The sequence below is a fragment of the Mobula birostris genome, chromosome 15 (assembly GCF_030028105.1).
Source record: "Mobula birostris isolate sMobBir1 chromosome 15, sMobBir1.hap1, whole genome shotgun sequence".
Lineage (NCBI taxonomy): Eukaryota > Metazoa > Chordata > Chondrichthyes > Myliobatiformes > Myliobatidae > Mobula > Mobula birostris.
In genome coordinates, this window is record NC_092384.1 from 12,068,869 (window position 1) to 12,081,153 (window position 12,285).

The window sequence follows — 12,285 nt, forward strand, 5'->3', positions numbered from 1 at the left end:
GTACACATGGGGGATGAGAGAGGATCAGAACTGAAAGCTCTGTGGTCAAAAGGGGACACTGGCTCATAAACAGCTCTAACTCAAGGACGGTATAGCCACGCATGATAAGATGCTTCCGGCTCTTGCTGACACACTAGAGTGGGAGAGATGCAAGAAGAGGACGGCTGGCACAGATTTGAGGAAGGCCATCACCTTCATTAAAGAGGGAGCTAGGCCTTTTGTAACCAAACAACCAAAGCCCCATCTGCTGCTAATGGCCAGGTCCTGGGAGATGAGGGTCAATGTGGGAAGGTGGCTGCAGTTCCCAGATGTGGTGCACACAACCCTATGCCCAGACATTGTATTGTGGTCAACTGAAGACAAGAAAATAATTCTGGTTGAGCTGACTGTGCCATGGGAGGAGGGATGGGAAGAGGCCCACGAGAGAAAGGCCTTTAAGTACCAGCCCTTAGTGCAGGAGTGTAAAGACGAAAGATGGCAGGCATGGTTGTTCCCTGTGAGAATTGGCTGCAGAGGTTTCCCAGCCAAATCAGCATGGTGGTTGTTGTCAGATCTGGGCCTGGATGAAAGGAGCAAAAAAACAAGCAGCTTGTAGGATGGGGGAAGAGGCAGAACGAGCATCTTGTTGGATTTGGACTGGGCGAGAGGAGGGGAGCTGGAAGCCAGGAGCAGATGGGCAGTGATTTGGCCACCTCTGCTAGCCCACCAACTGGAGAGTGTCGTAGTTACGGGGTCGAAACACTCGGTGAAGGTTGGGAACCAGCTGATGACATCTGCTCCTGGCTGAAGGCTACGGTTACCTTATAAGGTAACTGGAGAATGCACCCTAACAGGTGTATGTAACAAGCTTGGCCAAAGCCAATGAAGCATCAGGCAGATCAAACTAACCAGGTATCTCCAGGTAACATTGGCTGTTTAGCTTATTGAAACACTAGACAACACACTTAGTCAGCCAGAAACAGCAAGATATACTGGACTTCTCTTCTGACATTTGTCCTACATTAAACATGCAACTGTGGACATTATAAATTTCAAGAGGGTCAATTGAGACATCTTTTTGAAAGAGACCCAGTACTTTGTCATTGTAATTCTCTTTGAGTCATAAACTATTTCATAAATTTTCATCTCCTCTATTCTACTTTGTAGTTATGTGCCGATAAAGTACATGTTCAGCACAGCATTGTGGGCCGAAGGGCCTGTATTGTGCTGTAGGTTTTCTATGATGACACAGTCTTTTTAATAGGTTCTTTGTGTTTTTTGTTTTGTGGCTGCCGGTTAGGAGATGAATCTCAAGGTTGTTTAATGTATACATATTTCGATAATAAATGTACTTTGAGCTTTGAACTATGTTGAACATGAAGTTAGGTATAAAATTTGTTTTTGATTAGTTTGAACAGTCAACTCATTATTCTCCTCTTACAGAATATTTAAAAGCAATATTGCACTTCTGAGAGTCTCTCCTATCCAGACTGAACGGCTTGAATTTCTCCACTATTTTCACATAAGCAGATCTCCTATGATGACTTGCACCTTCTCTCTTAATACCAGTAGTTATAGCTATTAAGCCTATAGTGACACAAGATATGAAATCAGGTGCCAACACTCTTTCTTCATCAGAGAAGTATCTATTCACTAACTTTAGTGAAAGTTGTAAGGAGTCAAACCAATTTCCTACACAAGATTCAATGTGTCTAAAGTACAAGAATAAAACGGGGTCAATGCTTGAAGACTTCACTCATTCAAAACTTTCCTGGTGCTGAGATAAATATAGAGGCAAACAGGTGTAAGATTATCCTGCAAGCAAAAGTGAAAAGCCCAATTGCTAACACTCAAAAACTACAAACAAACACATAAAACTTTAAAGCCAGAGGACTGGAAAGCTATCCAATATCATTTGTGCAAATGTAGAATATTGATTCTCCAAAATGAAGGGAGAAGGAGAATTCCTTCCTTATATAACTCTTAACATCTTAACAAAATCCATTTTATAGTTCTGAAATGGAGTGGCTGAAGGACCTGTTCCCTGGATTAAGATCCAAATCTGATGGGTTGTATGGGATGGCAGGTATGGTTGTTCCCTGTGGAGATTGGCTGCAGAGGTTTCCCAGCCAAATCAGCATGGTGGTTGTTGTCAGATCTGGGCCTGGACGAAAGGAGCAAAAAACAAGCAGTTCGTAGGATGGGGGAAGAGGCAGAACGAGCCTCTTGTTGGATTTGGAGTAGGCAAGAGGAGGGGAGCTGGAAGCCAGGAGCAGATGGGCAATGATTTGGCCACCACTGCCGGCCCACCAACTGGAGAATGTCGTGGTTAAGGGTCAAAACACTTGGTGAAGGTTGGGAACCACCTGATAACATCTGCTCCTGGCTGAAGGCTACGGTTACCTTATAAGGTAACTGGAGAATGCACCCTAACAGCTGTATGTAACAAGCTTCTCCTTGTCCCATGTTCATATTCATCTTTTGCAGGCCAGATTCATTGATATGCCTTCTCCTTTACTTGAATTTGGGTTTGGACACTTGTAAAAACAGTTATTATTGAGATTTCCCTTCATTGTGCTATGTATTTGTACCAAATATGATCACTGTCCCTATGCCAGATTAGCAAAGGTCTAAAGACATAGAACCCCAGTTCCAAGGATGATAATGGAGAAGCTGGAAATTGAACTTGGATGTTACAATTTATTACATGTCTTCAATGGACCAATCCTCATTTCAAACACCCTGATCACCAGCAGTAGTGATGAAACCTATTACCCTTTTGGGTTGGAGTTGTTTAGGGCTGACACCCACCCAACTTCGGTGCATCTTCACTATAATAAAAGCTGCATCAGGTTTATTAGGTTGAATCATTCATCCAGTTAGATAGACTGTCACAAATATTTAGTTGAGAGAATGTAATGGTGTGCACTCTGTCAGAAGGAAAGTTCTCACTTAGTTTCTTCCCTGGTCTGCTAAACAGCAAAACTGGTTGTGACGCAGAACAAGTTATGTTGGGAATGTAATCCATGGAGGGAATTTGTAGACTGGAAACTTCAGGGCCTGGAGTTGACTGAAAGTGATAGTGAATCCCTTGAGGGTATTGTGGTGAGAGCAACTGACTGCTTGTGGACACCTCATCTGTCGCTATCCAGCTGGAGCTGAGGTCTGAGGAATAAAGTGAGCATGACTGATCACAGCCCCTGTCCTCTCTCACCAGTGACAAGCTGGGCCCAATATATGAGTTAGTAGTTTTAGTAAAAGATTTATTGAGAACAGAACTGGAAGTGAGCGCACTCTTCCAGTTCTCAGAGTCAATATGTTTTATCAATTCATCTTGGTGAATTAGTTCCAAATCTTCTGGCATCAAATCATAACACTGCAACATCTGTTCCAAGCCCTCCAGGGAAATGTTGGAGGAACTGTTGACTGGAGACTTTTCATTCTTTTGAAAGTCAAGCAACTCAACAGCTCCTTCATTGCCACTGACAGATAACAACTCATCACATAGTAGAGTTGGAAGTTTGCTGTTTCTCTCCATGGTGTCCTCAACAGGTAAAAGGGTGACCATAGTCAAGTGTTCAGTTTTAGTTCCGCCAAAATCTTTCTCTGCCTTTGAGGAAGACTGCTTTGGGATTTTTCTGTGATCCATTTTGACCACTTGAAGCCAGGTGTACTGCTGGGGTTGAGGAAGATTGCCACTGGAACATTTATAGAGTGAAGCGTATTCAGACTGTGTGAAGATTGAGGCATGACCTATCCGTTTCTGAAGATGCTCTTCACCCTCTGCATCCCTGCACCAGAGACCAAAGAAAAAGTCAACAGGCCACAGTGATACCAGCCATATATCACAGAAAACACATTGAACCAAACTACTCAAGGTAAGTTATTAATGTTACCTGAATACTTACACCCATTTTGAGAAATGTTCTGCAAACAGTTTTGTTTCCCTGGATCAGGGATTTGAGAACTGTATTTTAAGAAATAATCTTTGCTATTCACAGAATAACTCACTTGTGGATAGAAAAGTAATTTTCTCCTTCTTTGAGCTACCACTGAGCAGCTGCATTTAGTAATGTTCTGATACAAGTTTGCCAATGATATTAAAAGGTTACTCAGAGATGATCTGAAATTGGCAAAAATCCCATGCTCTTTTCTTACAGACAAGTATTTCCCCTCTCCCTGGGAGCCTGTGATGCTTACGATAAAGTGCGCTGATTGGACACAACATAATCTGGTTGTCTGTCCTTGTGCACAAGGCATGCGATAGCTTGTATCCACTGCCAGTGATTATCTTTACGGAGAATTCGACAAACGGTCACTCCACTGGATCCTGTCATCATCACTGAAACCACAGGGATGGAATTAGCAGCAAGGAATGAATTTTACTTTTGATTTCATGAGTATGCTATTGAGAGATTTTCATCAAGAGATTAATATCAGGGAACATATTTCCAAGTTCAGATATTGAAACTTAGGCATGCTGTATAGCATAGCTGATGCACTGCCAATTCTTTCTCGTCCATTTGAACAATATGCCTAAGCCTTAACAATCCAGACATTCTCTGAGCTCTCCAAATGCAAGTGTTAATATTGTCAGGTTATTTGGAAACTAGGCTAAGGCTGCCAAAGCATACCTTTCTAAGACAATGGAAAGTTTCTCTGAACCTGAATGTTCTAGAAGTTGTAAATTTTAGTACCAAATTTTCAACCGAATCCAGTCTTCGCTTAAGATGTGCTATTGGATTTTGAGTGATTTGTTTTGATGTTGTCTGCATGAATTCATGAAAGACAAAATACTTCAATGTGTTTCACAGACTAAGCAATGGTTACAAGCTGTAGTTTACACATTTGCCATGCTACATGTAATGGAGCCTTTATCAGTACAAGAGACACTTTCTTCAAATCACTCAAAGATTATATGTAATTCTCCCATGTGATTGGTTGCAAAGTTCAATGTGTAATCAGGTAAGCAACCTCTGTAAATTCAGAATCATGCAGTCAACAAGTTTAGTTGCCAAAACCAATGCTGGGTGGCCCAGCTAATAGACCTCAGTTATTGTCGATGTGTCTGTTCTCCCTTGGTCTCTTCCAAGTGCTCCAGTTTACTCCCATATTCCAAAGACATGTGTGCTGGTAAGTTAATTGGGTGGAGTAAGTTGTTTCTGGTGTGAGCATAAGTGGTAGATCCTGGAGGGAGTTGATGAGAGAATAATAATGAAAGGAATTAATGTAAAATTTAGTGAAAATGGGTGGTTAATGGAAGGGCTGGGTGTATCCATGCTGCGTCTCTCTCTATGACACTACTATATCACTTTATCTTAAATGTATGTCTCCAAGGAGCATATATGCAACATTGCCAAATCCTCCCCTCCCACAGATGCTGTTTGGTCTGCTGAGTTCTTCAAGTAGATTGTTTTGTTTTACCAAAGAAATGCCTCCTTTCTTCCCAGGCATACAAGATCATGGGTCAGTGCTACAAAGCCCGGTGGAATAGCTTTATCTGACTGGACAAGAACAGACTTCCTCGATCTGACAGAAAAAAAGGAGGCTGTGTGTAACACAGCAGGAAAGAACCTATATATCCTGAATCGATCCCTTGTTTATTTTAATAAAGGCTGACCATTCTTATATGCCTTCCATTATGTCTTTATGAAAATGGTTTCATTGATAAAATTCCTACTTCCTATCACCTAAGACCAAGGCATGGATTCTGATGTCACCGCAGGTTGATACCAGAGATTCTGTGCTCACTTGAAACACTAAGTAGGATGCAAGTTTCTAGAAAAGTAAATATACTTACCAGGAAAATTTTCAAAATTTTCTTTTTTGACTATGGAGTAAAGACTCCCTGTCTCTCTTTCTGAGTAAAAATAAGGCATTTTGTGTTTTTTCTGGTTGCATTATTTAGCCAATTTTATCTCTGCTTAGAGAAGTGTTAAGGGGAGATTTGATCGAGGTATGCAAAATGATGAGGGGTACAGACAGGGTATATGCAAATAGGCTTTTCCACTGAGCTTGGGTGAGTCTAGAACTAGAGGTCATGGGTTGAGGGTGAAAGGTGAAATGTTTAATGGCAACATGAGGGGGGAATTTGTTCACTCAGAGGATGGTGAGAGTTTGGAACAAGCTTCCAGTGGAAGTGGTGGATGCAGGTTCAACTTCAACATTTTAAGAGAAATTTGAGTAGGTACAGTACATGGATGGGAGGGGTACGGAGGGCTATGATTCGGGGGCAGGTCAATGAGACCAGGCAGAGTAATACTTTGTCATGGACTAGTTTGGCTGAAGGGCCTGTTTCTCTGCTGTAGTACTCTGTGACTCTATTATCTGGAGACCATTATTCTTGTAAGCTCTTCTGCTATGACGATTCTTCCAGGATTATTCACTTCTTAGTAACTCTTCACAAGACAAACGTCAGTGTAAACTATTGATCACCTGACTCTAGCTATCTCATTGAGTAGATGTGTCACTACAGCACAATCCTATTGCCAAAGTACATTACCTCAAAACGGGTTGGGGATGGGCAAAGGAAAACACATATGTCCTCCTCCAATACTCTGGCTGCTTCTCATGAAGATTTTAATTGTCCAGCCCTCCAAACCCAAGCCACCACAATAAAACCATTTATCTAGATCTCATGAGCTTCTATTCCCAGTCTATTTCTGTTCCATTAGATGCAAATAACTTTCATCCTTGTTTATCCCTTTTGGTTCTAACGCGTTTTCTCTCATTTTCCTCTTCCCTCCTCTGAATGTTGGTCCAGCTTCCACCTCTGACAGGGAGACAGGTTCTGGAAAGATGTAATAATAACAGGGTTGTTGTGGTGGGAGATTTTAATTTCCCAAATATCAATTGGCATCTCCCTAGAGCAAGGGGTTTAGATGGGGTGGAGTTTGTTAGGAGTGTTCAGGAAGGTTTCTTGACACAATAGGTAGATAAGCCTACAAGAGGAGAGGCTGTACTTGATCTGGTATTGGGAAATGAACCTGGTCATGTCTCGGATCTCTCAGTGGGAGAGCATTTTGGAGATAATGATCATAATTCTATCTCCTTTACCATGGCATTGGAGAGGGATAGGAACAGACAAGTTAGGAAAGCGTTTAATTGGAGTAAGGGGAAATATCAGGCTATCAGGCAGGAACTTGGAAGCATAAATTGGAAACAGATGTTCTCAGGAAAATGTATGGAAGAAATGTGGCAAATGTTCAGGGGATATTTGTGTGGGGTTCTACATAGGTATGTTCCAATGAGACAGGGAAAGGATGGTAGGGTAAAGGAACCATGGTGTATAAAGGCTGTTGTAAACCTGGTCAAGAAAAGAAGAGCTTACGAAAGGTACAAAAAAAACTAGGTAATGATAGAGATCTAGAAGATTATAAGGCTAGCAGGAAGGAGCTTAAGAATGAAATTATAAGAGCCAGAAGGGGCCATGAGAAGGCCTTGGCGAGCAGGATTAAGAAAAACTCCAAGGCATCTACAAGTATATGAAGAGCAAGAGGATAAGATGTGAGAGAATAGGGCCAATCAAGTGTGACAGTGGAAAAGTGTATGGAACCGGAGGAGATAGCAGAGGTACTTAATGAATACTTTGCTTTAGTATTCACTACGGAAAAGGATCTTGGCAATTGTAGGGATGACTTACAGCAGACTGAAAAACTTGAGCATGTAGTTATTAAGGAAGAAGATGCGTTCGAGCTTTTGGAAAGCATCAAGTTGGATAAGTCACCGGGACCGGACAGGGGGTACCCTAGGCTACTGTGGGAGGTGAGGGAGTAGATTGCTGAGCCGCTAGCAATGGTCTTTGCATCATCAATGTGGATGGGAGAGGTTCTGGAAGATTGGAGGGTTGCAGATGTTGTTCCCTTATTCACGAAAGGGAATAGAGATTGCCCAGGAAATTATAGACCAGTGAGTCTTACTTCAGTGGTTGGTAAATTGATGGAGAAGATCCTGAGAGGCAGGATTTATGAACATTTGGAGAGGAATAACATGATTAGCAATAGTCAGCATGGCTTTGTCAAAGGCAGGTCATGCCTTACAAGTCTGATTGAAATTTTAGAGCAGTAGATGTAGTGTATACGGATTTCAGCAAGGCATTTGATAAGGTACTCCATGCAAGACTTACTGAGAAAGTAAGGAGACATGGGATCCAAGGGGACATTGCTTTCTGATCCAGAAATGGCTTGCCCACAGAAGGCAAAGAGTCGTTGTAGACGGGTCTTATTCTACATGGAGGATGGTGACCAGTGGTGTGCCTCAGGGATCTGTTCTGGGACCCTTACTCTTTGTGATTTTCATAAATGACCTGGGTGAGGAAGTGGAGGGATGGGTTAGCAAATTTGCTGGTATCACAAAGGTTGGGGGCGTGGTGGAGTTACAGGTCATAATTCTGCTCCATGCTCTAATAGCACAGCAAGCACTCTGCTCTGCACATATACGGGAAAGAGGTGGAGAGAGTAGAAAGTTTCAAGTTCCTCAGCGTCCACATCTCAGCTGATCTCACCTGGCCTGCCCATATCTTTTATCAGGTGGGGAAGGCCCAACAGAGGCTCTACTTCCTAAGGAAGCTAAAGCACACTCTCCTCCCTCATCACCTGCTGATCAACTTCTATCGGACAACTATAGAGAGCCTCCTGACGTATTGCTGTGCAGTGTGGTTTGCCAGCTGCACAGAACAGAACAGGAAGGACTTGCAGCGGGTGGTGAGGGTAGCAGAACGGGTTATTGGCACAACATTACCCTCCCTCAGAGACATTTATACTGGCAGACTTCAAAAGAAGGCTACTTGTATTTCAAAGGATCCCACTCATCCTGGACATCACCTGTTTTCTCCTCTACCTTCTGGGAAGAGATACAGAGCATTAAGGACGAAAACAAAGAGACTCTTTAACAGCTTCTACCCACAAGCAGTGAAATGTATAACACCCCCTTCCCTTCTCCTGCCCCCCTCCTAAGACGGCGGCAGCTAAATGCATCACACTTCCAGGAATGGCAGGTGTGCAATAGTCCTACACACCCCCCCCATCCATATATTATTAATTTTGGACTGCACTCCTGAGGTTTTAGAGTTTATTTTATGTATATATTCTTTGTCATGCTGCAAAACATTGAGCTGCTAAACTGTGTTTCATTGCTCCACAACAATGACAATAAAGATATTCCTCTTCTTCTTCTATTCTTCTTCTTCTTCTTAATATACAAAGAGCTACACATGTAGATATAAGGGAAGGTTATGGTTACTCAGAAAATTAACCCCAACGGGTACCATATGTAATTTTTAATATGGTACAGTACTGTGTTGCAGTCTCTCTCAAGATCATGGCTCAGACCTCTTTGTTTCATTCTGTTCGTAGAGATGGTTTTGGGGACAGAGAAGGGAGTTGGAGGTCATTTAGGGTTTAGTGACAGGAATGTGGAGAAGTTAGAGATAAGGCCTCCCCTCTGCAATTGAAGCCCAGCGACATAGATGGGCGACAAAGGACATCCGCAGTCCAGTCCTCTGCTCCGTGCTCAAAGATTGTGTGAGTGGGAAGCATGATGGGTGGTCCATTGGCATGCCCAGAGTTTATCTGATGATCAGGTTCCTGTCATCAGCTAGTCTGGGGTCCATACAGAAGACGGGAGCCTGAAGGTCAATTGAAACTCTGGAATTTGAAGCCTGATGGCCAAAGCTCTGGAGGCTGAAGACTGTCCTAGAGTTGGAGGACTGTCCATGTGTGAGTAGGTGGCTGAGAGGGGGAGCAGAAGGGTGGGAAAAGGCTTGTTTTGCTGTTGTTGTTTTCTTGCTAGTTGTGTTCTGTGTTGTTCTGTCAAGCATTGTGGGCATGCTATGTTGGCACTGGAATGTGTGGTGACACTAGGGGGCTGCCCCAGCACATCCCTGGATTGTGTTGGATGTTAATGCAGTTCACTGTATGTTTCAAAGTACATATAATAAATAAAACTGAATTTGAATCTGAGAGGAAAAGGGGTAAGCATAATGGGGCAACAGTAAGTGCCAGAAATCCCAACACAAACATGGACAGTACAGGAACAGCCCATTTGGCCCACAATCTTGTGCTGAACCAGCTAAAAGCAAATCAAAAACACCCACACACTAATCCCTCCTACATACAGCATATCCCTATCCTTCTATCCTCCTTAAATCCAAGCATCTCCTAAAAGCCTCTCATGTAATTGCCTCTACCACCATAGCAGGCAGCGCCTTCCAGGCATCCACCATTCTGAGTAAAAAACTTACCCATCACATCTACCCCCTCTTGCCTTCAATTCATGCCCTCTGGTATTAGACTTCTTAACCCTGGGAAACAGATACTCTTTGTTCACTTTATCTACGCCTCTCATAACCTTGTAAGCCTCTATCAGATCTCTCTATCCAAAGCCTCAACATCCATGCTATAGTGGGGCGACCAGAACTGTACACAATACTCCAATGTGGCATAACCAAAGATTTATGAAGTTGCAACATAACCTTTTGACTTTTAACTCAATGCCCAATTAATAAACGCATGCATCCATAAGCCTTCTTAAGTACCTTATTGACCTGTGTAGCCACTTTCAAGGAGCTATTAGCTTGCATCCTAACGCATCCTAATATCTCTCTGCTCAGCAACACCATTAAGGATTTTGCCTTTAATAGTGTACTGTATCCTTGCATTTACCCCAGCGATGTGCAACAGCTGCGTTAAACTCCACATGCCATTTCTCTGCCCAGATTCACAGCCGGATACAATAGAGTCTTTTCAGGGGCTCCTGTATAGGTACATGGAGCTTAGAAAAATAGAGGGTAATGGGTAACCTTATGTAATTTCTAAAGTAAGTACATGTTCAGCACAGCATTGTGGGCCGAAGGGCCTGTACTGTGCTGTAGGTTTTCTATTTTTCTATGTTTTTATGATCTATATCGTGCTATATTCTTTACCAGTCTTTTACTCTATCCATAGCTCTACCAATCTTGGTTTAGTCCACAAATTTACTAACCCACCAATCTACATTTTCATCCAGGTCATTTATATACATAAAAAACAGCAGAGATCCCAGCACAGATCCCTGTGGAACTCCACGAATTACCAACACACGACAAAATCTACAGATGCAAAATCCACACACACAAAAAATGCCGGTGGAATGCAGTAGGCCAGGCAGCATCTATAGGAAGAAGTACAGTCAACGTTTCGGGCCGAGACCCTTCATCACGACTAACTGAAAGAAGAGATAGTAAGAGATTTGAAAGTGGGAGGGGGAGGGGGAGATCCGAAATGATAGGAGAAGACAGGAGGGGGAGGGAAGAAGCTAAGAGCTGGAAAGTTGATTGGCAAAAGGGATACAGAGTTGGAGAAGGGGAGGATCATGGGACAGGAGGCCCAGGGAGAAAGAGGGGGGGAGTGGAGCCCAGAGGAAGATGGACAGCAGGCAAGGAGTGATAGTGAGAGTGACAGAGAGAGAAGGGAGGGAGGAATAAAAATAAATAAGGGATGGGGTAAGAAGTAGAGGCGGGGCATTAACAGAAGTTGGAGAAATCAATGTTCATGCCATCAATCCATCATCCCATAAGGTGTTTTTCCTCCAACCTGAGTGTGGCTTCATCTTGACAGTAGAGGAGGCCATGGATTGACATATCAGAATGGGAATGGGACGCGGAATTAAAATGGGTGGCCACTGGGAGATCCTGCTTTCTCTGGCGGACAGAGTGTAGATGTTCAGCGAAACGGTCTCCCAGTCTGAGTCGGGTCTCACCAATATATAGAAGGCCACACTGGGAGTACCGGACGCAGTATATCACACCAACCGACTCACAGGTGAAGCGTCACCACACTTTGAAGGACTGTCTGGGGCTCTGAATGGTAGTGAGGGAGGAAGTGTAAGGGCAGGTGTAGCACTTGTTCCACTTACAAAGATAAGTGCCGGGAGGGAGATTGGTGGGGAGGGATGGGGAGACGAATGGACAAGGGAGTCGCGTAGAAAGCAGAAGGGGGGGGTGAGGGAAAAATGTGCTTGGTGGTGAGATCCTGTTGGAGGTGGCTGAAATTACAGAGAATTATGTGTTGGACCCAGAGGCTGGTGGGGTGGTAGGTGAGGACAAGGGGAACCCTGTTCCTAGTGGGGTGGCGGGAGGATGCATTGAGAGCAGATGTGTTTGAAATGGGAGGGATGCATTTGAGAGCAGAGTTGATGGTGGAGGAAGGGAAGCCCCTTTCTTTAAAAAAGGAAGCCATCTCCTTCGTCCTGGAATGAAAAGCCTCATCCTGAGAGCAGATGCGGTGGAGACGGAGGAATTGCGAGAAGGGGATGGCATTTTTGCAAGAG

General features: G+C 43.4%; 1 protein-coding gene across 2 annotated transcripts in view; it reads right to left on the reverse strand.

Moving 5' to 3' along the window:
- Positions 1–2,348: 2,348 nt before the first annotated feature.
- Positions 2,349–12,285, reverse strand: part of LOC140210398 (aryl hydrocarbon receptor-like) — a 107,421-nt gene continuing 97,484 nt past the window's right edge. The window contains exons 1-2 of one of the 2 annotated variants that reach the window (XM_072279328.1): positions 4,180–5,316; positions 2,349–3,770 (exon numbers count right to left, since the gene is read on the reverse strand). In XM_072279328.1, the coding sequence (XP_072135429.1) occupies positions 2,837–3,770; positions 4,180–4,319 (1,074 nt within the window). In that variant the 5' untranslated portion in view covers positions 4,320–5,316 and the 3' untranslated portion in view covers positions 2,349–2,836. Of the gene's footprint in view, positions 3,771–4,179; positions 5,317–12,285 lie in introns of those variants that run through there. The other variant, XM_072279329.1, reaches the window with a different exon arrangement.